The sequence below is a fragment of the Symphalangus syndactylus genome, chromosome 7 (genome assembly GCF_028878055.3).
Source record: "Symphalangus syndactylus isolate Jambi chromosome 7, NHGRI_mSymSyn1-v2.1_pri, whole genome shotgun sequence".
Lineage (NCBI taxonomy): Eukaryota > Metazoa > Chordata > Mammalia > Primates > Hylobatidae > Symphalangus > Symphalangus syndactylus.
The window spans coordinates 123,904,433-123,932,252 of record NC_072429.2 but is presented as its reverse complement, the minus strand read 5'-3'; the positions used below and the strand labels follow the sequence as shown (position 1 = coordinate 123,932,252).

At 39.7% G+C, this 27,820-nt stretch overlaps 1 protein-coding gene across 5 annotated transcripts in view; it reads left to right on the top strand.

Moving 5' to 3' along the window:
* The window catches only part of WASHC5 (WASH complex subunit 5), a 95,753-nt gene that overhangs the window by 22,456 nt on the left and 45,477 nt on the right, over positions 1-27,820 (top strand). For all 5 annotated transcript variants that reach the window (XR_010121749.1, XR_008659090.2, XR_010121750.1 and 2 more), the window contains exons 10-19: positions 1,925-2,052; positions 5,997-6,126; positions 8,458-8,570; positions 10,113-10,279; positions 10,358-10,433; positions 12,006-12,116; positions 12,868-13,008; positions 14,014-14,094; positions 18,940-19,041; positions 20,419-20,598. Coding sequence is in view for 2 of the 5 variants with exons in the window: in XM_055287224.2 (XP_055143199.1) it covers positions 1,925-2,052; positions 5,997-6,126; positions 8,458-8,570; positions 10,113-10,279; positions 10,358-10,433; positions 12,006-12,116; positions 12,868-13,008; positions 14,014-14,094; positions 18,940-19,041; positions 20,419-20,598 (1,229 nt within the window). In the remaining 3 variants the exon portion in view is untranslated. The remainder of the gene's footprint in view (positions 1-1,924; positions 2,053-5,996; positions 6,127-8,457; positions 8,571-10,112; positions 10,280-10,357; positions 10,434-12,005; positions 12,117-12,867; positions 13,009-14,013; positions 14,095-18,939; positions 19,042-20,418; positions 20,599-27,820) is intronic.

Here is a 27,820-nt window from a genome sequence, read left to right as displayed (position 1 = left end):
TAACTTAGAAATAAGCATATAAGATGACCTTCCACAGGCTTCATCATAACTAAAGCACCAAAATCACCAATGACATACACCTGTACAACATTTTGTTCTGTACCTGCCAGACATCTGAGATATTGATGGGGGCCAGGACTAGGAAGGCAGGAGGGTGCACATGTAATACTAGTGTAACTACCATGGACCTTATACCTATCAGCTGTGAACTTTTTGACAAAGTCTGTTTAAGTCTTAGAATTTTTATTTTGACTTTGACTTTATTTGTCTTAGTTCATTTTCTGCTGCTATAACAGAATACCACAGAGTAGGAAATGTATAAAGAAGTTTATTTGGCTCACAGTTCTGGAGGCTGGGAAGTCCAAGAGCATGGTGCCCGCATCTAGCAAGGGTCAATATATGCCGGATAGGCAGAAGGGCAAGATAGTGGGTGCAAGAGAGAGCTCACTTTTATAGCAAAGCCACCGTTGGAATAACTAACCCACTCCCAAGATAATGGCATTAATTCATTCATGAGGGTGGACCCCTCAAAACACAATTGCCTGCCAAGGGCTCTACCTCTTAACGCTGACACAATGGCAACCAAGTTTCTAACATGCGAACTTTTGGAAGACACATTGAAACCACAGCAGTAGCTTTGCCTTGTAAGTATTTTGCCTTATTCTAATTACTCTTTCTTATATAAGTAATTGGCCTTATAAACCAATCTAATCAAATATCAATATTTTTTATTCCATTCTTTTCTTTAACTTGGCGTTTATTTCATTTGAAATGGTTTAGCTTGGCTGATAGGATCATCTAAGAATTAGGACATCCAGTATTTTTACCTTGGGTCAATCACTGCCTAATTTTGTGACCTTGGCCTAGTGCCTGGGTAGTGGATAGTTCAGAAAACTCTGAGTGCCTGCCATGCCCTCTGGCCTCTACAAGGAGCAGGATAGCCAGAGGTCTGCTGCTTCTTGTTTGGGGGTCCCTCGTCTTTGTGTGAGGAACCCTTCCTTGTTGTGTCGGACATTCCCCACAACCACTCTGGCTTCAGTGATTCACTACAGGGACACAGAGGACTCAGCATCTAGTAGTACTCACAGCTATGATTTATTATAGCAAAAGGATAGAAAGCAAAATCTGCAAAGGAAAAGGGCACACGGGGTGAATTTGGAGGAATGAGGCACAAGCTTCTGAGCATCCTCTCCCAGTGGAGTCCCACAGGGCACACTTAATTCCCCCAGCAGTGAGTCGTGACAATGCATATGAAGTGTTGTCAACCAGGAAAGCTCATTAGACTCAGCTTCCTTCAGGTTCTATTGGGGGCTGCTTACATAGGTAGCCTCTGCCCAGCATGTACCAAAATTCCAGACTTCCAGAAGGAAAACGTTTGTACAAACATTTAAGGCTTAGTGAGCTGATCTTGTGGGTTCTCAAAACGATGGCAGCTCTTCGTGAAATTCAAGTTCCCAGATGCCAGCCAAGAGCCAGCCTTGCAAACAACCCTCTCTAGGGATAGCAGTCCGTTACTGAATGGCAGGGATCAATGCCTAAAGCAAAAGCAACTCCGAACAGACAGGACGTGAGAAAGCCACCCAGCTATGAAGTAGTACAAGGAGGCTCTGCCCATTCATTTTAGACAGTTGCTATAAACGAACCACAGAATGCTCACAAAATTTGGAAACAGTGTTCTGCAGCTTGCTTTTTTTCATTCAACAGTCTTTCAAGGATGACACTGCATGTCAGATTCAACTGTTATTTAACAGTTTAATTGTATTCCATGGCATAGATGTACTATATTTCACCATCTTTTATTGATATACATTTTGCTTATTACTTTTTAAATGGTTAAAATGAAGGAAAATATTTAAGAATTTATCTTATTTCATGGATATTTTCTACACATTTAGTAAGCAGGTAACACTTTTCCTGTTTCTAGCCTGTGACCCAAACAACAAACGCCTTCGTCAAATCAAGGACCAGATTCTAACAGATTCTCGGTACAATCCCAGGATCCTCTTCCAGCTGCTATTGGATACTGCACAATTTGAGTTTATACTCAAAGAGGTAAAAATATTTGAATGAATATCACCACAGTCTTAGCTTTTTTATGCTTAAAAATATTAAAAAAAAAAAAAAGACTAGGATTGCTTGCTCTGTCTTTGATTCAAGGTACAGATTCCAGCTGTTGAGATAGTTCTTATAGTAAAAGGACAAGAATAAACATTTAACAAGCATGTAATGCCTCCTTTCACTGGGGATACAGTGATAGGGAAAGGTACACAAGATGGTAGAGGTTATAGCCTAATGGGGAATATAGACATTAATCAAAGAATCACACTAGGCCAAGTGCAGTGGCCCATGCCTGTAATCCCAGCACTTTGGAAGACCAAGGTGGGCAGATCACCTGAGGTCAGGAGTTCGAGACCAGCCTGGCCAGCAGGCTGGTGAAACCTCGTCTCTACTAAAAATACAAAAATTAGTCGGGCATGGTGGCGCATGGCTGTAGTCTCAGCAACTGGGGAGGCTGAGGCATGAGAATCACTTGAACCTGGGAGGCAGAGGTTGCAGTGGGCCAAGATCGCACCACTGTACTCCAGCCTGGGCAACAGAATGACAACTTGTCTCAAAAAAAAAAAAAAACACACACACACACACTAATAAAAATGTAAATACAAACTCAGATATTTGCTCTGAAGGAAAGGAATTTAGTTCTCCAAGTACCTAAAATAAAGTATCCTGTTGCATCCTGGTAGACTTCCATGAGAAGAGACGCAAGAGCTTCTGAAGGGGCCTGGGGAAGGGATCTGTTAGTGTTAGCTAGACAAACGTAGGGAGCATGATGGAGAACATTCCAGTGACAGGAATAATATCAAGTCATCTTTGGTGAGGAGGAACATAAACAATTCAGAGACCTGAAAGACCAGTTGGCTGGAGGGGAGAGAGTGAGAGAAAGGTAGTGTGAAATGAGGCTGAAAGGTAGGCAGGAGTCAGCCCATACTAGGCCTTGCAGGACTTTGATCTTTATCCTAAGAGCCATGAGAACCGCTGGAAAGGGATTAAGTGGGGTGGGTGATTTGCATTTGTACAAGGTCGTCTTGAGGACTTTAAGGCATCTGAGTTCACTGAAGGAAATGCTGAGGTTAGTCTTACCTCTGAAGAAGCCTGTATGGGCATAATAAAAATGATGGGTACCTGGGAATGCTCAGGTTTTATAACCAGTAACCCTGGGGGCTTGGATCAGGTGGGCCCAGGAACTAGCCCAGACATTTATACCCATTCGGAACAGATCCTCATCTTGCTTCAGTTTGGTTACTAGCATACTAGATGTTTCTTTATCTTCTAGGTGTCTGAGGACACTATATTCCCCTACTAAGTAGCTCAGAAAAAGTAGATACTACTAACACAATGATAATACCTGTGCTGAGTGTTTTCAGTGATTTGTCTGGGTATAATTTTATCAAATCAGATAAATGCTGCTCCTTTTTGATCTATTAATAATTTTAATGGTTTACCTCTGAATAGCAAATAGTTATTGAATACCTACTCTGTTCTTTGCCAGGTGCTAGAAATTTAAATATGAACAAAGTGTGTCCCTACAATCTAGGAGGTGTCCTGTCAGTATAGTGGGGGAAGAAAGACAGATTAGGCCAAGATAAGAAAACAGGAAAGATCCAAGAACAGGAACCAGGTCAAAGCAAAAGTGGCCTTTCAAAGGCAAGTGAAAAAATGCCCGCAAGGAAGAAATGCCCAGTCGAGCGCAGTGGCTCACACCTGTAATCCCAGCACTTTGGGAGGCCAAGGCGGGTGGATCACCTGAGGTCAGGAGTTCGAGACCATTCTGGCCAACATAGCAAAACCCCATCTCTACTAAAAATACAAAAATTAGCTGGGCGCAATGGTGTGTGCCTGTATTCCAAGCTCCTCAGGAGGCTGAGGCAGGAGAATCACTTGAACCCATGGGCAGAAGTTGCAATGAGCTGAGATCGTGCCACTGCACTCCAGCCTGGGCACCAGAGCAAGACTCTGTCTCAAAAAAAAAAAAAAAGAATGAAAGAAATGCTCTCAGACCAGTTAGAATAATGAACTGGAGCCCCAGGGACCCAAGAGTTCTATAGATAATATGTAGTTCAGCATTGTTGAGTGGAAATCAGGACAGACCTAGGCTATCTGACTGACCAAGCGTATATTTCTAATGATAAGCCTGTTCTCTGGAATCTGTTGAAACAGAATGGGCAGCTTCCTTCTGTCTATCCAGGTAGACAGGAAACAAGACAGCATAAAGGAGTACCAACTCATGAGAGGTCTTCAGGAAAGCTCTGGTAAAAAGAAAAAAAAAGTACCCAATACAAATTGCTCAAAGAAATGATACATTTGAATTTCTGACATTTCAGCTTGGTTCTTTAACCTGTGCTTCCTCTCTCCTACTTCCATCCTGCACTGTTTATAGAGTCACTTTCTGACTATCCTATAGACACAGTAATTGGACCCTTGTTTCTTCTAATCTTTATATGACAGCGCATTTCCTAATTCAGGGGCCATCCCCTATCCCAAATTCCATCCTGCGAGATGTGAAACCTGACAGTTCATGTGAATGCGTGTTTGAAGGGCTTGACGCCATGTAGTCTCTTACAAAGGCCTCATGCTCTTATGTTGTTGCTTTGCCATTGTCAAATGGCATTGATTGATCCGAGGGACTCAGAAAGTTAGGTTAGACTCTATAAATAATTTCATTATTCCTCATCCTCTCCCTCATCATTTTATTGATTAGTCATTCTGTCCAGATCACTAAGATTCTTCCTCTACAGGCCCCACAAAATTCCACAGAGCCCTAATTCTCCACCTGCAGATGGAGTCTCCCTATCCCATTGCTCAGCTTTTCAAGATTCATTATGATGCTGGCAAGTGAGGAATTTCTTAAGCGAGAAATCAGGATTCATGCCTGTTTACCTCCTAAGAGCCCAATGTAAAAGACCATCTACCCTTGTCTGAGATGGCATGTCCTTTAGTGAGAAATAAGTATGTTTTTTAAGTTTGTTTCAGAAAAAAAAAACAAAAACAAAAACCAACCCTGAGTTTCACCCTTTTCTTCTCTGCCCAAGACTTTGTAGAATTTAAATGTTATGAAGGAGTGAATTAATAAACAGAATTAAGGCGGAACAGTGGCTTATGCCTATAATCCCAACAGTGTGGGAGACTGAAGAAGGAGGATCACTTGAGACCAAGAGTTTGAGACACCAGCCTGGGCAACATAGCAAGACTCCCATCTCTGCAAAAAAAATAAATAAATAAATAAGAAAATGAACCAGGTGTAGTGGTGCATGCCCATAGCCCTAGCTACTTGAGAGGCTGAGGCAGGAGGATCACTTGAACCCAGGAGTTCAAGGTTGTAGTGAGCCATGATCACTCCACTGCACTCTAGCCTGGGCAACAGAGTGAGACCCTGTCTCTCAAAAAATAAATAAATAAATAACAATAAACATAATTACTTGTATAATAATAAATAAAAATAAACAATTAAACTTGTATAATAAAACAAAGAACTTTTGTAGGTAATGTGGTTCATTCCCCAGTCATCGGAGAAGATAACACACAAATTGTCCCTGACTGTTTACATTAGAATTGCAGACATTGTTGCCTAGAAGGAACCATAGAGCAGTGGTCACAAATTTAATCTCACATTAAGAATGCTGATTTCTGGCCCTGTTCAAGACTGCCTGAAGGAGAATCTTTAGGGGTGGGCCTTGGGAATCTGAAAACTTTAAAGCGTCCTGGTCGTGCTTATGTGCAGTTGGTGTTGGTGTGAGAACTACTGTTTTGGAGGTGGTCTGGCTTTGTCCCTGAATTTCTACAAAGTATCAGTGCATAAGGGGATGACATCAGGGTCAATGTTAATTTATAGTGTAGCTTCTTATTTAAAATTTAAATTGGGTTTCCTCAAGCTCTCTTCATAAGCTGCCTAGTCTGGATTTTTCTCTTAAGTAAATAAATATTTTCTGTCACTTCAACAGATGTTCAAGCAAATGCTTTCAGAAAAGCAAACCAAATGGGAGCATTACAAGAAAGAGGGTTCAGAGCGGATGACTGAGCTTGCTGATGTCTTTTCAGGAGTGAAACCCCTAACCAGAGTGGAGAAAAATGGTAATTGCTGAAGAGAAAATACTAGTGTGTTTGGAATGTATGCACAGGTTATTTGAAACCTCGGAAACTGGCAGGTTAAAAAGGCTTTATGTTCTCATTATTGTATCCTAGGATATTCCCTCTTCTCTTTAGTGTTGCTAATAAAGATCTGAAGGTTAGTTTTGGCTGTATCTAGCTTTCTGCTCTCTTGGGCAATGTTCATATTCATTTTAGAGTTCAGGTTTTATATCTTATCTTTGAAATGTGAGGTTAGGCTAAACCAGGGGTTTTGGTAACTCCAGTTCATAGACAAGAGTTTAGAGAGTCACAGTTGGCCTCCACCTCCATGGTATGCAAAACTAATGTGTCAGTTTATGTGATTTGGGGAAAGGGGGGAAAGGATCTATAATTCTCATGATCTTCTTAAGAAGGATACGTCGCCCAAGAGTGTCAGTAATCTACCAGCATAGATGATATCTAAAATTCTTCTGATTTTGCTTGATTCTTGTTCACCAATGCACCTGCTATCTAGTAGCAGAAGAGGGTACTGCAGACTAGTTTTCAAAAAACACAAACTCAAATTTTACTTTAATGATTTTGATCCTACTTCTTCTAGGAAATTTTATTTATAGGAAAGTTCTGGCATCATTTCAAATTTTTATAAATAAGAAATTTCTAACTGCTCCCAAAAAACCATTCTGAATTTTATGGTGACAAACTATTTTTTTAATGCTTAATTTTGTTTTACCTGTCAGATCGATTTCTGATGAAGTTAATTATACTGTAGAATTGCTTAGTAGTGTAGCTTCTTGTTTAAAAACTATTATTTTTAATCAGTATGAGCTTGTGATTACTGTATTTTGGCTTTTGTTTATTTCTTTGATGCTGAGTGGTTGGTAAAAATATATTTCCAAATTGTATTATTGTTCCTATAGGGAAAAGCCAGCCAGTGTATAATGATATGATATAAACTAGAAACATGTTTTTCAGGTCACCATATTGTGATATGAAACCTGAAGTCTAGAATGAATATTATGGTTATCATATTGTGACCTGCAAAACAATCACGTGTAACAATCTGACCCGGTTAGCTGCCTAGAATTAGTGCATTAATCTCTGTGATAGTTTCCTTTAGGCCCTTACAAATACCAACTTTGTTTCAGAGATGAAATAACAATTTTACATTTTTTTCCAGCTGTATAGTTTAATTACAGCTTAGGACATACTTTCACAATTTTTTCTCATCCTTACAACCCTGTAAGATACACATCTTAATCCTTATTTTATATATAAGGAAACTGAGGCTTAAAAATGTAATCATTTGCTGAAGGTACAAAGGTGGAGAGCCTGGGTCTTACTCATCTCAGACCCCAAATTTCATGCTCTTTCTACTACTCCATCGCTGCCCCTCAGCCCTACAAAAATCTTCAAAATTATGAATGTTCATCATGCCAATCCTTGAAATAACTTAGATCATAAGTCATTAAGGCCTTTTAATAACGTGGGACCACCCCATTGATAAACAAAAAAAAAAACTTTAGGGGATCAACTTGGGGAGGTAAAGAGCACAGAGTTTTTGAACCTGGACAGATAATTGTAAGTCCTGGCTCTGCCATTTAGTCACCGTGTCACCCTGTATAGCATTCTCAGTTTCTCTGAGCATCAGCCTCTTTATCTGGGAAATGGCTAACAATTTCCACCTCCCTATATTGCTATGAAGATCAAATACTTAGAACTTTGCCTGACACACTGAGGGTAATCAGAGCATGTGGACACCCTTCTCTTTCTCTACTGTATGAAATGTCTGCTGGTTCCTAAGTGCAAATGGCACCCCCTGCATTGTTCAGACATCCCTGTGACTCACCAGTCACACCTTACACTTCTGTCATATTGGTCTCTTCTTTGCCCTCCAAGATATTCTCTTGTCATTCTTGCCCTGAAGCCTCTGCCTGTGTCTGCCTTTCATCTGGATACAATACCCTTCTTCATCTCTCCGATGATCCGATCTTTACCTTTCCTCACTTCTCCAGAAAACTCTCACTGGTAACTAGGGACATCCTTCAGTTCCTTTCCAACTCTTCTCCACTGCCACTATCACCTCTACACTTTATAGCATGTACTTGAGCCTTTAGTATTTGTCTGCCAAGTGTTGTAGACTAAGCTATTTATGTAGAAAGTTTATTCTACTATGTCGCATGCTCCAGGCATTTTTGTCGTTTGGAAAATTCCTAGTGTTAGGCCCATGGTTAAAGCTCTGAAGAACTGAATTTATAAAAGATTATTTAGTTAAATTCAAAGCCACAGCTACAGGAATTCGAGAATTTCAGTATTTTCTTATTTCTGTATTACTAGAAAACCTTCAAGCTTGGTTCAGAGAGATCTCAAAACAAATATTGTCTTTAAATTATGATGATTCTACTGCTGCGGGCAGAAAAACTGTACAACTGATACAAGCTTTGGAGGAGGTAAGGAAACGCTTTTTAAATGAAGGTTCTTGGATCATGAATCACACCTTATGACTCACCCAACAGTCTGTTCCTGTGAATATAGCTGAGAGACTATTTCATCAGAAGTAAAAGCAATGTGAATTAATATGTTTCCTGTAATGTATACTGTCCTAAATTTGGGGAAATAAATAACTAGTATGAAGAGAATGGTAGCAAAAACTACGATATTTTAACATGTAATCTTAGAAACATAATTATAAAAATAATATGGAAACATTGGGCAAATTGTGATAAGGAGGTAAAAGCAAAAACAAAATTGCATGTGTATACCATTTTTAGGGTTGTAAAAAAGTGTGTGCCTTGGGGGAAAAAACCAGACAGGAATACACAAAAATGAAAATAATTATATAATGGTCGTATGCTTATAAGTGGTATATTTTCTTTTCTGAAAGAATAGTTTATTGTTTTTCTTTCAACTCAAAAATGATTGTACCAAAAAAATTATACCTCACCACTCTTAAATTTTAATTGTGTATTTAACTAGATTTAAAATGATAACTAAAAGCAGCAGAAAAATAACCATAAACTCTTTTTTTTTTTTTTTTTTTTTTGAGACAGAATCCAGTTCTGTCACCCAGGCTGGAGTGCAGGGGTGTGATCTTGGCTCACTGCAACCTCCACCTCCTGGGTTCCAGCGATTGTCCTGCCTCAGCCTCCTGGGTAGCTGGGACTACAGGCACCTGCCACCACACCCAGCTAATTTTGTATTTTTAGTAGAGATGGGGTTTCACCATGTTAGCCAGGCTGGTCTCGAACTCCTGACCTCAGGTGATCCACCTGCCTCGGGCTCCCAGAGTGCTGGGATTACAGGCATGAGCCACCATGCCCGGCCAACTCTATTATTTAAAATATCATTTTTTACTCATAATCTATAACCCTATCCAATTGGTATGATTATATATTTTTAGAAATATGATTAATACTGTTTTCACTTGGAATATTTTCTTACAGGCTTTTTCTTATTTCTGCAGGGTTTTTAGGATGGTCACTATAAACAGCAACACAGTAAAATAATTCTACCAAAGTTTCTTATTCCAGAACAATTGCACACTCGTATTATTTCTACTTTGCTTGTTTGGATTTTTTTAGTCTATAATATGGTCGTAAACAACTTTGTAAATCTCAAATGCTTTTTATCATTTGCCTGATTTATTTTGTCATATAACCCAGGCATCTTCAGTTATATACATTAAAATTTCAAGACATTGTAGAATCATTGTTTTGTTTTTAAAAGTGCATCAAAAGAACTTAATAATATACAAGTGCCAACACATGGGTGTGATGTACAGAATAATAAGCAGCGGAACATTTTCTAATCCTAGAAACTTGTGCATTTTTTAATAGCTTGGCTTACATATTTCTGAAATTTATAATTTGAAATAAAAACTTTATCAAGAAATTGTCAGAAGTAGTGTGCTTTATTTGAAGTGTTTTCAAGAACAAATGAGCACCATAGAGTCCATTCAGGATTTTTAAATTAAGTATATTTCTGTAACACAGGTTCAAGAATTCCACCAGCTGGAATCCAATCTGCAAGTATGTCAGTTTCTTGCCGATACTCGAAAGTTTCTTCATCAGATGATCAGAACCATTAACATTAAAGAGGAGGTTCTGATCACAATGCAGATCATTGGGGACCTTTCTTTCGCTTGGCAGTTGATTGACAGGTAATGTAGGCAGCCTGACATTTGCTGTAGATGAAAGGCCCTAGTAACATCTTCTTACCGTTTCTTTTCTTTTTACAGTTTCACATCCATCATGCAAGAAAGCATAAGGGTAAATCCATCCATGGTTACTAAACTCAGAGCTACCTTCCTAAAGGTAAGCAAAAAACAGTGAGATTCTCTGTTGCTAGGAAAGAGTTGGCCTTCATTCATACCTCATTCATTAATTCAGCCCAGGATTTTATCCTTTTAGGAAGGTAAATAATTTCAATATTTTTATAGACTGAAATTGTTAGCAGTTTTTCCATGAGAGCATAATTTCAAAGATGCCAGAAATATTGAAAGTTTTAATTAATGTAAGTTGGAATGTCTTCAGGAATACTATTTTTAGGTGAAGAATAGATTTTTTTTTTAAGTTTTATCTGTGTACTAAAAATGTGAGTCCTTTGAGTCCTTTATTCCCTAGGCATGAATTAAGTCCTTTTACTTATTCATTCAAAAAAATTACTGAACCTCTGCTACAAACTAGTATTAATATCTGCAGTAACAGGGAATATTGGTGAACAGCAGGCACAGCCCTTGCTCTCATGGTAATTTCATTTCGTGGTAAATGAACAAAGAATTTACTCAGTGTCTTCTTCTTCTTCTTCTTCTTTTTTTTTTTTTTTTTTGAAATGGAATCTCACTTTGTTTCCCAGGCTGAAGTGCAGCTCCTCCTCCTGGTTCAAGCGATTCTCTTGCCTCAGCCTCCCAAGTAGTTGAAATTACAGGTGTTCACCACCATGCCCAGCTAATTTTTACTATTTTTAGTAGAGATGGGGTTTCACCATGTTGGCCAGGCTGGTCTTGAATTCCTAACCTCAAATGTTCCTCCTGCCTTGGCCTCCCAAAGTGCTGGGATTACAGGTGTGAGCCCCCAGCCCAGCCTACTCAATGTCTTCTGACAGAGCTACCATGTACCATATACATCAATTCTGAGATGCACCTTTTTTTGGGAGGTGGGAGTGAGGGGGATGGGGTTTTACTGTGTTGCCCAGGCTGTGTCTCAAACTCCTAGGCTCAAGCAATCCTCCTGCCTTAGCCTCCCAAGTAGCTTTAATAATAGGCATGCACCACTGCGCCTGGCTACTACAATTTTTTTCATATTTTAACATTTCTGTAACTGGGGATGGGTTTTATCATTGATGGCATATCATAGTTTAGTTGTCAGCATTTAATTTTTTTCTGAGTGGCACATAAAATCAATGGCACTTCTTACACTTGACGGCATATTAGATTGGACAGATTCGGTAGTGCGTCAATCAGAACGTCTTGATTTCCACACAGGAGTAGTCCTCTTCTGTGGCACAGTGGCTCTCAAACTTGAGCATGCATCAGAATCACCTGTGGGGCTGGTTGTAACACAGATTGCTGGGCCACACCCCCAGGGTGTCTGACTAAGTCAGTGTGGAGTGGAGCCCAGTAATTTGCATGTCTAACAAGTTCCCAGGTCATGCGGAAGCTACTGGTCCAGGGAGCACAGTTTAAGAACCACTGCCATCACAGTTAGCTTGGGTTTTTCAAAAACTGTATTGTCAGAAACTATTAATGAATACTGATGAGATTCGGTGGTTGTTGCCCTCTGTTGGGTAAAACCCAAATGTTTTGTTGTATGTTACATTTTCTGGAAAGAGAGATTTCTAGGACTCTTTTTGCAACAGGAAACAGATATACCTTATTTTTCTTCCAGCTTGCCTCTGCCCTCGATCTGCCCCTTCTTCGTATTAATCAGGCAAATAGCCCCGATCTGCTCAGCGTGTCGCAGTACTATTCTGGAGAGTTGGTATCCTATGTGAGAAAAGTAAGAAATGCATCAGGGTGATATTTACTCTTACCAGATAACTGCTGTTTTAAATACAAAAAGTACGCTTAGGCCCCCCAAAAGTATATCTGTGTCTCTTCCCCTTTTAAAAATTTGATTCCAGAAATTTGCAACACCTAAAAATAAACTTATCCTTATTGCTACTGTGGATGTACAGATGTTTTTACTTGCCAGGAACTTTTATTTCTGTGTTTTAAGTGTTGGTGGTATTCACATCTATTTTATGGATGTAGAAACAGAGATTATAATAGTTTCTTCAAAATCACAAAGCCATATCTGGTAAAAGAGCCAGATCTAGATCCGGCATCTCCTGGTCGGAGCCCAGTTCAGGTTTTCATGGGAATTTTGATTCTTGTTTTAATAAATTCTGATGGAGCATGGAGCCAGACCGGCCTGAATTCAAAATTTACTGGTGTCACATTCTAGCCGAGTCCTCTATAGTGATGTTACTTAACATTTTTGAACCTCAATCTTTTCAAAATCTGTAAAATGGGAATGATACAGTCTTTTGCAGCATTTTTAGAAGGATTAGCTTTATATTCTGTAAGCAATTAATGTTTAAAGGAATGGAGCCCTGTGCCTGCCAGCAGTTATTAAAACAGCTCTTTTACATTTTTCAGCATCCCCCTATATAGACAAATTGCTGTCGTTTACTGGCATCCTAATATTTGTCAGCCAAGAAAAGTAAAACAGATGTTCATTGCGTTTCCTCCTTTGCTTTTCACTGAAGGTTTTGCAGATCATCCCAGAAAGCATGTTTACATCTCTTCTAAAGATCATAAAGCTTCAGACCCACGACATTATTGAAGTGCCTACGCGCCTGGACAAAGACAAGCTGAGGGACTATGCTCAGCTGGGCCCACGATACGAGGTGCTGTGTCCCTCTGACTTCTGCCTTTTCATATTAAAAACTAACGGTCATGAAATATCACAGGCCTGTGTCACCTGCCGTATTCTGGGGACCACCAGACCAATTCTGACTTGTTTTCTCACGTTTGCAATGGTAAACGTGTTTTACGATTTTAGTACAATCACACCTTTTATTCTTGACATTTTCCTGGTATCATTTAAGGCCTTATTCACCTCAGAATTCTCAGGGGAAATGAGGCTTAGCTGGTCACTTTTTCCTAGAACAGTCTTGCTAAAGCAGCCCTTGTTTTCTTTGAGCTAGATTACCTGACTTTTCATATTCATGTTCCTTTTTGAGCAGCTCAAAATAATCTATATTCCATTAACCATTTCCTTTGGGCAGATTTTAAGCTCACTCAATAATAGTTCAGCAGCCTCAGAGGTTCTTCTCCCCAAGCACCTCTGGTTTTTTTCTCCCTGAGCTTAGAATTTAAAGACATCAAAAATAAAATCAAGTGAAGATTGAAAATATGATATACAGTGTCAATTTCCCGTTCTGACACAAGTCCAAGAAATATGTCAGGGACTTAGATTATCAAGCTTGATATTTCCACGTTTATTCTGATTCAACAATATAGCTAGAACCTGCCTGCCTTATCAATGTCTGCTGGTGTTGCTTGCAAATAATGGGGAGGCCAGGGAAGGGGAGGTTGCTTTCTCAGTCTCATAGTCTTTTCTAGCCAAAAGGGCCCGTCTAGATCATTGAATTCTGCCCCAAATTTTAGACATGAGAAAATGAAGCCTAAAGGAGAAATGCTTTGTCAAACGTGAAAGAATGAACTGATGTCTTCTGACTGTGTTACCCAATATGTCTAACAGTGGGCTTTCCGTTGTACCATAGAGCCTCACTTCTGTCCAGAACATGTGGACACAGGTGTCCTAAAGCTACAAGTTCATTTCCTGTTATCTTTGTTCATTCCAGGACTATTAGCCAATAATTTTTCATACCTCTTTTTCTTTGTTATAGGTTGCCAAGCTTACTCATGCTATCTCCATTTTTACTGAAGGCATCTTAATGATGAAAACGACTTTGGTTGGCATCATCAAGGTAACAGTTTTGTTAGTCTGTATGGCCTCGCACCATGACTCTTAGCTGTTTGGGTTTTTGTGGTAATTATCATGTGTGCAAAAGGGAGTGGCATCATCTGCTGTTTGACATTCCAATTTCAGTCTTCATTTTACTCATGTATTTTATTTTAGTTGAGTTTTTTGAGACAGAGTCTCTCTCTCTGTTGCCCAGGCTGGAGTGCAGTGGTGCAATTTTGGCTCACTGCAACCTCCACTTCCCGGGTTCAAGTGATTCTCATGCCTCAGCTCCCCAAGTAGTTGGTACCACAGGCATACAACACCACACCCAGCTAATTTTTGTATTTTTAATAGAGACGAGTTTCACCATGTTGGCCAGGCTGGTCTCAAACTCCTGACCTCAAGTGATCCATCTGTCGTGACCTTTCAAAGTGCTGGGATTATAGGCGTGAGCCACGGTGCCCGGCCCATTTTACTCACTTACTGATCGAGGAAGAGAAAGCATTGTAATCTTTGTTTCTCTTAATACTTGAAGGTAGTGGGAATTTCCTTATCTTGTAGTTCTGCAGAAAATGTGTGGTGCTAGTACCGTTTTACCAAAGAGTTGTTTAAATCTAAGAAAAATATATTTGATTGAATTTTGGGAAAAGCAAAAAAAAAAAAACAAAAATTCAATTTCCTTAGTCAAAGTTGCTTTCTTCGCTCTCTCTGTTTTCCTTCCTTCATTTTTAGTATTTTTATTTCACACCCCAGGTACAGAGAGCTAAAATAATCATATCCCTCTTTTTTTTTTTGAGACAAGGGTCTCGTTCTGTCATCCAGGCTGGAGTGCAGTGGCTCAATCTCAGCTCACTGCAAGCTCCGCCTCCCGGGTTCACACCATTCTCTTGCCTCAGCCTCCCGAGTAGCTGGGACTACAGGCGCCTGCCACCGCGCCCGGCTAATTTTTTGTATTTTTTAGAGACAGGGTTTCACCGTGGTCTCGATCTCCTGACCTCGTGATCTGCCTGCCTCAGCCTCCCAAAGTGCTGGGATTACAGGCGTGGGCCACTGCGCCCGGCCCATATCCCTCTTTTAACAGACCACTATCATCACTGGGGCATGCAAGCTCCTCTCATCTTTTGTTTTTTGGTTTTTTCTTCTCCTGGATCCCTGATTCCATTTCCATTACCCATAGCACCAACTTTGTGTGTTTGGTAAATGTTCCTAAATATGCAAGTATTCTTATTTTTAGCATATGGCATTATTTGATGTGTGCATGTGCTTTTGATTTATCTCAACCATATTGTGCTCTAAGTCTCATTCTTTTTCCAACTTCTCTTACTGGTTATTGCTTTTGCAATTTATTTATATTGCTATAGGTCAGATAGTAGGTTACTTTTTACTGCTGCATAGAATTCCACATTTTTCTTAACCATCCAGCTTGGGACAGACACCTGTGCCCCCCATTATCACAACCAGTGTCATGATGAACGTCTCTGAGCATATCCCCACTCCAGACCTGTGCAAGAATTCCTCTGAAATCTACATTCTTTTCAAGTGGCCGCAGACCAATCCATAGTACGAATGCACCATGGTGTATTTACTATTCCACTACTGATGGATGTTGAGATACAAATGTTCCTTGACTTACAATGGTGTTACATCACAAATTGAAAATGTCAGAAGGCCATTGGGACTTAACGGCTTACATCTTCGCCAATACTTGATATTATCCACTTTCTAATTTTGTTCTCCCAAGAGGTATAAAGTGTCTCATTGCTTTTTTAATTTGGAATGCTATGGTGAGTAGTGATGGGTCCATTCATATAGTTTATGGTGCTTTTCTTTATTTTTCTATATATCTGACATCAGTAGAATCTGAACATTCCTAAGTGCCATATTAATATTTGCATTATTAAAATCAAAGAAAATAGAGGAAATGTACCTAAATGGAACTTTGGTATGTGTTTTCTGGAAGTATGCTAAAAGAAATACCGTGGTAGTTCCTAGAATATTAATAGAATTTGCTAAACATGCTTTAGGCCTGATCCTAGGTGAATTCAGTTGATGTGTAGAGAATGTACATGCATTTTAGTCACTTCTTACACACAGGATGATAATAGGACTGCAAAGTGACCACTATAAGAAGGATGTAATAAAACCTATTACGGGTAATTAACAACAATTATCAAAAGAAAGACTTCTTGGTAAAATACTGATCTTTTCCCACAATCTTTCAGATTATAACAGCAGAAGGAATAGCCTGCTGACCAACTCCATTCAACCCAGTAGACTCTCTAGTCTACCAATAACAACTAAGGGCTTTTAAAAGTAATCCTGTGGCCCTCGCTGATCTTTAACCTCAGAGTGTTGAGGTTGTATTTCAAACACTTAGAAAAAGTGTAGGTTCAGTTTGGTTGATATGACTTAAAACAAGTGAGATATACACAGATATATAAGCATTCATTGTTAAAGGCAGCAAAAAATAAAAAAGAAATATAGATCATCTCAAACTTACAATGATGCAACTTCATGATGATACCTATACTGTTTTTCACTTTCAGTATAGTATTCAATAAATTACATGAGATATTCAATACTTTATTATAAAATAGGCTTTGTGTTGGATGATATTGCCCAACTATAGGTTAATGTAAGTGTTCTGAGCACATTTGAGGTAGGGTAAGCTAAACTATGATGTTTGGTAGATTAGGTATATTCAGTGTATCTTTGACTTCTGATATTTTCAACTTACGACGAGTTTATTGGAATGTAACCCCATCTTAAGGAGCATCTGTAATGTAAACATCCGTCAGTAGGGGAATGGTTAAATATTCTGTGGTGCATTCGTACTGTAGATTGGTCTAGAGTGATTCAAAAAGAATTTACTACTGGAAAATCTCCAGGGTGGAAAATGAAAAATGCAAATTGCAGAAAAACATGTATGTATGTATATGTGTGTGTGTGTGTGTGTGTATGTATGTATAGTGTGTGTGTGATATACATGCATGCAACTATGTGTATATATATGCATAATATATGCGTGTGATATACATGCGTGTCTCTGTACATATACGTGTATATGATCCCATTTAGATTTTTGAAATTAAATATATGTGTAAGGATGGATATTTATGTATATGAACGAATAGAGAAAGGTCTGGATGATCCATATGAAAACAGTTACTGTTGTTAACTTCAGGGGAAGGGAATAGAAATGTGAGGAAGGGCCTGTGTGAAGATGGCTTTCTCTTAGCTATGAACACTTCCACAGATTAGTGGAATCTGGGAAGGGTTAGAAGAGCCACATGAGACCTTTAGATTCACGAAAGCATTGAACTCTTTCAATCTATTCTTGTAAGGAATATTTCTTTGAAAGCTTCATGATACTTCTTTGATTCTGTACTCATTGATTATATCTTTATAATTTACCTTTTTATTGTATAATAAAGCACAAATGCTGAAAACTAAGGAAAGAATGATGTAGGCACCAGTCATTCTGACTACCACTTAAGAAATAGGATTTAGCCAGCCCCACTCCTGAAAGCCTCCTCATGCACCCTGACCTCATCTCAGGCCTCCTGTGTATAGTTTTATTATCCAGTGAAACTATATGTCATTAATTTCCAGACTATAGCTTAGATTTGCCCATTTGAAAAACTATGTTATGTCTTTTAAGTCTTTTTTTTTTTTTTTTTTTGAGACAGAGTTTCACTCTTGTTGCCCAGGCTGGAGTACAATGGTGCAGGCTCACCGCAACCTCCGCCTCCTGAGTTCAAGCAGTTCTCCTGCCTCAGCCTCCCGAGTAGCTGGGACTACAGGCATGTGCCACAATGCCCGACTGATTTTGTATTTTTAGTAGAGATGGGGTTTCTCCATGTTGGTCAGGTTGGTCTCGAACTCCTGACCTTGGGTGATCCACCTGCCTCAGCTTTCCAAAGTGCTGGGATTACAGGCGTGAGCCACCACACCCAGCCCTCCTTCCTTTCTTTCCCTATAATTTATCTGTTGAAGAACATAGGGCCTTTCACCTTCAGTTGCTCCACAGTCTGGATTTTCCTGATTGAATGATCTTGATGTAGTTTAACTGTTTCTCTGGCTTTGTGTTTTTGTAACCCCCATTGCAGTTGTCTTATTTGAAATTTAAGTATAATCAAAACCGGATGGAACCCATTAATTGCCTTTATGACCTTTTAAAATAATGGTTCTTTACAAATTAAAAGTAAAAGAAACAAGTCTCAGAGAATTCAAGGGAGTATGTAAAATCATTTGATGTTTTATGGCTCTGATAAGAGACTTTTTTAAGGAATAACAAAAGCCTTTTCATTATAGAAGAAATAATGAGCAAAATAAGCTTGTAGAGTTAGATAGCAGATTTGCTTTCCTATTTTATCTCCCTAATTCCAAGAATGCTGAAAGAAAAGATAATTATTCAATTTACAGAGTGGCCCGACCTCAAATCTGAGTTTGCTCATACGGATATAAGGTGCCTAGAAATAAAATGTAAAGGAAGAACATGCATCTGTAAATTCAGTCATAGGTCCTTCATCCCGTCCTTCCAAAAATGCACTTTTTACTGTTAACGCATTAATTAGAATGTGAGGCCATTTAAAACTTTCCTTATTCATCATCTTTGAAATGTCATGTTATAAAATTATCATCATGAACTTTGCTGAAATAAACAGAGTCCTAAAAAGGTGAGAGGTTTAATAATTCCATCCAAGCTGTGCAAGATCACAGGGGCAGGAAAGGAAAAAAATTCAAATCATTTAGTGAGGAGGTAGGAAAATGCCCCACTGTAGATTCTGAAAGCCATCTTTCCTCTGAATTTCGTCAGGACTGAATTTTTCGTAACTATCATTTAATACTTTTGATTGGCACTTAGGTGGATCCAAAGCAGTTGCTGGAAGATGGAATAAGGAAAGAGCTTGTGAAGCGCGTTGCCTTTGCCCTGCATAGGGGACTGATATTCAACCCTCGAGCCAAGGTACCCAGCGACCAGAGTGGGCCTGTCCTCTTCTCCACCCAGCTTGAGGCATGGACTAGAATGCCATTTTTAACTATCGCGAACAAGACCTTACCATCTAGCTAAAGTATATCAAATATGTGATTTTCAACACAAACAACTGATGTGCTTTTGGATCTTATAATCCATTCTTATTATAAATTTATATTATAAATATGAAATTTAGATTTTATATTTAAAAGTTCATATTTTTAAAACCAGTGCTTCTTTCCTCCACCTATTGATCCCATTTCAGAATTAAACTGATTTTATGATTCAGAATTACTTCTTATAGTTAAAAGAATTTGGTAACCCTAAAGCAGATAGGAACTATAAAGGTTATAATTTTTTATTTTGCTTTATCTGCTAGGGAATATGGTCATTTTTCTCAGGAGAAAAATAATAGGCCTGAAATCTCTATTTAGGATATTTATTATCGTAGTAAATTCAATTTAAAATGTTTTAAGTATTCTGAGACTAGATAGATTTATTAAATGACAGAGAAACCACAGTCATTCATTTTTTTTATTTCTTTATATGAGGCTTCCTTCCCAAATGAGTGAAATCATTTCTTGGCTGAATGTCTGACATCAGTTGTCAGTCATCCTAGATGAAGTAGGAAATGAGTATTTCTAAAACTTAAAGTATGTCTTAAACTATGACTATGGTCTCTTAGCTGCTGTACTATTGACTGACTGATTGAGACAGAGTCTTGCTCTGTCTCCCAGGCTAGAGTGCAGTGGCACAATCTCGATTCACTGCAACCTCCGCCTCCTGGGTTCAAGCGATTCTCGTGCCTCAGCCTCCTAAGTAGCTGGGATTATAGGCGCCTGCCATCATATCTGGCTAATTTTTGTATTTTTGACACGGTTTCACCACGTTGGCCAGGCTGGTCTTGAACTCCTGACCTCAAGTGATCCACCCATCTCAGCCTCCCAAAGTGCCGAGATTACAGGCATGAGCCCGGCCTATTTTTTATTTTTTTAAGATTAAGTCTTGCTCTGTCGCCCAGGCTGAAGTGCAGTGGCACAATCTCAGCTCACTGTAGCCTCCGCCTCCCAGGTTCAAGCAATTCCCTGCCTCAGCCTCCCAAGTAGCTGGGATTACAGGTATGCACCACACCTGGCTAATTTTTAGATTTTTTTTTTAGTAGAGTCAGGGTTTCGCTACGTTGGCCAGGCTGGTCTTGAACCCCTGACCTCAAGTGATCTTCCTGCCTAAGCCTCCCAAAGTGCTGGGGTTACAGGCGGGAGCCACTGCATCTGGCCTGCTATACTATTTAAAGTCTAGTTAGATATTAGAATGAATAGTTGGCAATCTACTCCAGTGTAAGAGCTTTATGTTTCCCCTTTTCCACAGCCAAGTGAACTGATGCCCAAGCTGAAAGAGTTGGGAGCGACCATGGATGGATTCCATCGTTCTTTTGAATACATACAGGACTATGTCAACATTTATGGTCTGAAGATTTGGCAGGAAGAAGTATCTCGTATTATAAATTACAACGTGGAGCAAGAGTGTAATAACTTCCTAAGAACGAAGGTATCTAATAAATTTTAAAATTCTTGACTATATTTGTTATTTCTCATGTTTAGAGTACACATCCCAAACCTCAGAAATGTCAACAAGAAAGTTTATTTACTAAAAATCTGTAAACACTAGATAGTCTCAGTACCTTCAGAGTACTTTCAGGAGCCAGGAGGGTTGCAGAAAAGTGGACGTGGCACATAACTTCTGGGAGCTCACTGTCCTAAGAAGGCAGACACCATTAAATGGCTACAGAATGAAGCTGTGTGTTGTAATTGTTATAACCCAAGTGATTAACAGTTCAAAAGACTTTTAGGACTCCTTTGTTTGGGTTCGACAGGGTACATACTGAGGAGTGGAATTACTAGGACCTATAATGGGTAGTTCTATGCTTAACTTATTGAGGAATTGCCAAACTGTGTTACGTAGTAACGCACCATTTTACGTGCCCAACGGCAGTGTGCAAGTGTTCCAGTTTCTCCATGTCCTAACCAATGCTTGTTATTTTCAATTTTTTAAAATTATAGTCACCCTAGTGCACATGAAGGTATCTCATCATGGTTTTGATTTGCATTTCTCTAATGCCAATGATGTTGAACAGCTTATTGGCCATTTGTATGTCTTCTTTGGAAAAATGTGCATAAAAGTCCTTTGCCCATTTCTTTTTATTTTTTTTTATTTTTTTTTTTATTTTTATTTATTTTTTTTTTTAATTATACTTTAGGGTTTTAGGGTACATGTGCACAATGTGCAGGTTTGTTACATATGTATCCATGTGCCATGTTGATTTCCTGTACCCATTAACTCGTCATTTAGCATTAGGTTTATCTCCTAATGCTGTCCCTCCCCCCTCCCCCCACCCCACAACAGTCCCCGGAGTGTGATGTTCCCCTTCCTGTGTCCATGAGTTCTCATTGTTCAATTCCCACCTATGAGTGAGAACATGCGGTGTTTGGTTTTTTGTCCTTGCGATAGTTTACTGAGAATGATGTTTTCCAGTTTCATCCATGTCCCTACAAAGGACACGAACTCATCATTTTTTATGGCTGCATAGTATTCCATGGTGTATATGTGCCACATTTTCTTAATCCAGTCTATCGTTGTTGGACATTTGGGTTGGTTCCAAGTCTTTGCTATTGTGAATAGTGCCGCAATAAACATACGTGTGCATGTGTCTTTATAGCAGCATGATTTATAGTCCTTTGGGTATATACCCAGTAATGGGATGGCTGGGTCAAATGGTATTTCTAGTTCGAGATCCCTGAGGAATCGCCACACTGACTTCCACAATGGTTGAACTAGTTTACAGTCCCACCAACAGTGTAAAAGTGTTCCTATTTCTCCACATCCTCTCCAGCACCTGTTGTTTCCTGATTTTTTAATGATGGCCATTCTAACTGGTGTGAGATGGTATCTCACTGTGGTTTTGATTTGCATTTCTCTGATGGCCAGTGATGATGAGCATTTCTTCATGTGTTTTTTGGCTACATAAATGTCTTCTTTTGAGAAGTGTCTGTTCATGTCCTTCGCCCACTTTTTGATGGGGTTGTTTGTTTTTTTCTTGTAAATTTGTTTGAGTTCATTGTAGATTCTGGATATTAGCCCTTTGTCAGATGAGTAGGTTGCAAAAATTTTCTCCCATTGTGTAGGTTGCCTGTTCACTCTGATGATAGTTTCTTTTGCTGTGCAGAAGCTCTTTAGTTTAATGAGATCCCATTTGTCGATTTTGGCTTTTGTTGCCATTGCTTTTGGTGTTTTAGACATGAAGTCCTTGCCCACGCCTATGTCCTGAATGGTATTGCCTAGGTTTTCTTGTAGGATTTTAATGGTTTTAGGTCTAACATATAAGTCTTTAATCCATCTTGAATTAATTTTTGTATAAGGTGTAAGGAAGGGATCCAGTTTCAGCTTTCTACATATGGCTAGCCAGTTTTCCCAGCACCATTTATTAAATAGGGAATCCTTTCCCCATTTCTTGTTTTTGTCAGGTTTGTCAAAGATCAGATAGTTGTAGATATGCGGCATCATTTCTGAGGGCTCTGTTCTGTTCCATTGATCTATGTCTCTGTTGTGGTACCAGTACCATGCTGATTTGGTTACTGTAGCCTTGTAGTAGAGTTTAAAGTCAGGTAGCGTGATGCCTCCAGCTTTGTTCTTTTGGCTTAGGATTGACTTGGCGATGCGGGCTGTTTTTTGGTTCCATATGAACTTTAAAGTAGTTTTTTCCAATTCTGTGAAGAAAGTCATTGGTAGCTTGATGGGGATGGCATTGAATCTATAAATTACCTTGGGCAGTATGGCCATTTTCACGATATTGATTCTTCCAACCCATGAGCATGGAATGTTCTTCCATTTGTTTGTATCCTCTTTTATTTCATTGAGCAGTGGTTTGTAGTTCTCCTTGAAGAGGTCTTTCACATCCCTTGTAAGTTGGATTCCTAGGTATTTTATTCTCTTTGAAGCAATTGTGAATGGGAGTTCACTCATGATTTGGCTCTCTGTTTGTCTGTTATTGGTGTACAAGAATGCTTGTGATTTTTGTACATTGATTTTGTATCCTGAGACTTTGCTGAAGTTGCTAATCAGCTTAAGGAGATTTTGGGCTGAGACAATGGGGTTTTCTAGATATACAATCATGTCATCTGCAAACAGGGACAATTTGACTTCCTCTTTTCCTAATTGAATACCCTTTATTTCCTTCTCCTGCCTGATTGCTCTGGCCAGAACTTCCAGCACTATGTTGAATAGTAGCGGTGAGAGAGGGCATCCCTGTCTTGTGCCAGTTTTTAGAGGGAATGCTTCCAGTTTTTGCCCATTCAGTATGATATTGGCTGTGGGTTTGTCATAGATAGCTGTTATTATTTTGAGATATGTCCCATCAATACCTAATTTATTGAGAGTTTTTAGCATGAAGGGTTGTTGAATTTTGTCAAAGGCCTTTTCTGCATCTATTGAGATAATCATGTGGTTTTTGTCTTTGGTTCTGTTTATATGCTGGATTACATTTATTGATTTGCATATGTTGAACCAGCCTTGCATCCCAGGGATGAAGCCCACTTGATCATGGTGGATAAGCTTTTTGATGTGCTGCTGGATTCGGTTTGCCAGTATTTTATTGAGGATTTTTGCATCAATGTTCATCAAGGATATTGGTCTGAAATTCTCTTTTTTGGTTAAGTCTCTGCCAGGTTTTGGTATCAGGACGATGCTGGCTTCGTAAAATGTGTTAGGGAGGATTCCCTCTTTTTCTATCGATTGGAATAGTTTCAGAAGGAATGGTACCAGTTCCTCCTTGTACCTCTGGTAGAATTCAGCTGTGAATCCATCAGGTCCTGGACTCTTTTTGGTTGGTAAGTTATTGATTATTGCCACAATTTCAGAACCTGTTATTGGTCTATTCAGAGATTCAACTTCTTCCTGGTTTAGTCTTGGGAGGGTGTATTTGTCAAGGAATTTATCCATTTCTTCTAGATTTTCTAGTTTATTTGCATAGAGGTGTTTGTAGTATTCTCTGATGGTAGATTGTATTTCTGTGGGATCGGTGGTTTTCGTTTTTTATTGCATCTATTTGATTCTTCTCTCTTTTCTTCTTTTTCTTGCTAGCGGTCTATCAATTTTGTTGATCTTTTCAAAAAACCAGCTCCTGGATTCATTAATTTTTTGAAGGGTTTTTTGTGTCTCTATTTCCTTCAGTTCTGCTCTGATTTTAGTTATTTCTAGCCTTCTGCTAGCTTTTGAATGTGTTTGCTCTTGCTTTTCTAGTTCTTTTAATTGTGATGTTAGGGTGTCAATTTTGGATCTTTCCTGCTTTCTCTTGTGGGCATTTAGTGCTATAAATTTCCCTCTACACACTGCTTTGAACGTGTCCCAGAGATTCTGGTATGTTGTGTCTTTGTTCTCGTTGGTTTCAAAGAACATCTTTATTTCTGCCTTCATTTCATTATGTACCCAATAGTCATTCAGGAGCAGGTTGTTCAGTTTCCATGTAGATGAGTGGTTTTGAGTGAGTTTCTTAATCCTGAGTTCTAGTTTGATTGCACTGTGGTCTGAGAGACAGTTTGTTATAATTTCTGTTCTTTTACATTTGCTGAGGAGAGCTTTACTTCCAACTATGTGGTCAATTTTGGAATAGGTGTGGTGTGGTGCTGAAAAAAATGTATATTCTGTTGACTTGGGGTGGAGAGTTCTGTAGATGTCTATTAGGTCCACTTTATGTAGAGCTGAGTTCAATTCCTGGATATCCTTGTTAACTTTCTGTCTCGTTGATCTGTCTAATGCTGACAGTGGGGTGTTAAAATCTCCCATTATTATTGTGTGGGAGTTTAAGTCCCTTTGTAGGTCACTCAGGACTTGCTTTATGAATCTGGGTGCTCCTGTGTTGGGTGCATATATATTTAGGATAGTTAGCTCTTCTTGTTGAATTGATCCCTTTACCATTATGTAATGGCCTTCTTTGTCTCTTTTGATCTTTGTTGGTTTAAAGTCTATTTTATCAGAGACTAGGATTGCAACCCCTGCCTTTTTTTGATTTCCAGTTGCTTGATAGATCTTCCTCCATCCCTTTATTTTGAGTCTATGTGTGTCTCTGCACATGAGATGGGTTTCCTGAATACAGCACACTGATGGGTCCTGACTCCTTATCCAGTTTGCCAGTCTGTGTCTTTTGATTGGAGCATTTAGCCCATTTACATTTAACGTTAATATTGTTATGTGTGAATCTGATCCTGTCATTATGATGTTAGTTGGTTATTTTGCTCATTAGTTGCTATAGTTTCATCCTAGCCTCGATGGTCTTTACAATTTGGCATGTTTTTGCAGTGGCTAGTACCGGTTGTTCCTTTCCATGTTTAGTGCTTCCTTCAGGAGCTCTTTTAGGGCAGGCCTGGTGGTAACAAAATCACTCAGCGTTTGCTTATCTGTAAAGTATTTTATTTCTCCTTCACTTATGAAGCTTAGTTTGGCAGGATAGGAGATTCTGGGTTGAAAATTCTTTTCTTTAAGAATGGTGAATATCGGCCCCCACTCTCTTCTGGCTTGTAGAGTTTCTGCTGAGAGATCAGCTGTTAGTCTGATGGGCTTCCCTTTGTGGGTAACCCGACCTTTCTCTCTGGCTGCCCTTAACATTTTTTCCTTCATTTCAACTTTGGTGAATCTGACAATTATGTGTCTTGGAGTTGCCCTTCTCGAGGAGTATCTTTGTGGCGTTCTCTGTATTTCCTGAATCCGAATGCTGGCCTGCCTTGCTAGATTGGGGAAGTTCTCCTGGATAATATCTTGCAGAGTGTTTTCCAACTTGGTTCCATTCTCCCCATCATTTTCAGGTACACCAATCAGACGTAGGTTTGGTCTTTTCACATAGTCCCAAATTTCTTGGAGGCTTTGTTCATTTCTTTTTATTCTTTTTTCTCTAAACTTCCCTTCTCTCTTCATTTCATTCATTTCATCTTCCATCAGCGATACCCTTTCTTCCAGTTGATCGCATCTGCTACTGAGGCTTCTGCAATCTTCGCGTAGTTCTCGAAACTTGGCTTTCAGCTCCATCAGCTCCTTGAAGCCCTTCTCTCCATTGGTTATTCTAGTTATCCATTCTTCTAATTTTTTTTCAAAGTTTTTAACTTCTTTGCTATTGTTTTGAATTTCCTCTCGTAGCTCAGAGTAGTTTGATCGTCTGAAGCCTTCTTCTCTCAACTCATCAAAGTCATCCTCCATCCAGCTTTGTTCCGTTGCTGGTGAGGAACTGCGTTCTTTTGGAGGACGAGAGGTGCTCTGTTTTTTAGAGTTTCCAGTTTTTGTGCTCTGTTTTTTCCCCATCTTTGTGGTTTTATCTACTTTTTGTCTTTGATGATGGTGATGTACAGATGGGTTTTTGGTGTGGATGTCCTTTCTGTTTGTTAGTTTTCCTTCTACCAGACAGGACCCTCAGCTGCAGGTCTGTTGGCGTTTACTAGAGGTCCACTCCAGACCCTGTTTGACTGGGTGTCAGCACCGGTGGCTGCAGAGCAGCGGATTTTCGTGAGACCACAAATTCAGCTGTCTGATAGTTCCTCTGAAAGTTTTGTCTCAGAGGAGTACCCGGCCGAGTGAGGTGTCAGTCTGTCCCTACTGGGGGGGGTGCCTCCCAGTTAGGCTGCTCAGGGGTGAGGGACCCACTTTAGGAGGCAGTCTGTCCGTTCTCAGATCTCCAGCTGCATGCTGGGGGAACCACTACTCTCTTCAAAGCTGTCAGTCAGACAGGGACATTTAAGTCTGTGGAGGTTCTTGCTGAGTTTTTGTTTGTCTGTGCCCTGCCCCCAGAGGTGGAGCCTACAGAGGCAGGCAGGCCTCCTTGAGCTGTGGTGGGCTCCATCCAGTTCGAGCTTCCTGGCTGCTTTGTTTACCTAAGCAAACCTGGGCAATGGCGGGCGCCCCTCCCCCAGCCTCGCTGCCGCCTTGCAGCGTGATCTCAGACTGCTGTGCTAGCAATCAGCGAGACTCTGTGGGCATAGGACCCTCCGAGCCAGGTGCGGGACACAATCTCCTAGTGTGCCGTTTTCCAGGCCCGTTGGAAAAGCGCAGTATTAGGATGGGACTTACCCGATATTCCAGGTGCCGTCTGTTTCCCCTTTCTTTGAATAGGAAAGGGAACTCCCTGACCCCTTGCGCTTCCCGAGTGAGGCAATGCCTTGCCCTGCTTCAGCTCGCGCACAGTGCGCTTCACCGACTGTCCTGCACCCACTGTTAGGCACTCCCTAGTGAGATGAAACCGGTACCTCAAGCAGAATTGCAGAAATCACCCATCTTCTGTGTCGCTGGGGCTGGGAGCTGGAGACGGGAGCTGTTCCTATTCGGCCATCTTGGCTCCACCCTCCCATTTCTTTAATTGGGTAAAAAAAGAATATCAAATGCTTAAGTGCCAAAACTGAGAAGTTTGATTTTAGTAAGTAGTTAACAAGGAGCCTCTCTGCAAGTTTTTATGTGGGAACTGACATGATTTGGGTGACATTTTCAAAAGTTTAAGTCTATTCCAGCCCTATGATATTTTGGATTTTTATATTACATGGATGCATGTCAACTCATAAGACAGAAAGCCGGAAGTTCCCATGTCTCATCTTAGTTCTCACTTCTCCTTTGTCACCTCACCTTTTCACAATGTTTGTTTTTTATAAATGTTTTATGTGGTATTTCTGGGAGACTATTATTAATGCAGTTTTAGAAGTTTCCTCTTCAAAACCAAGAAACAGGCCAGGTACAGTAGCTC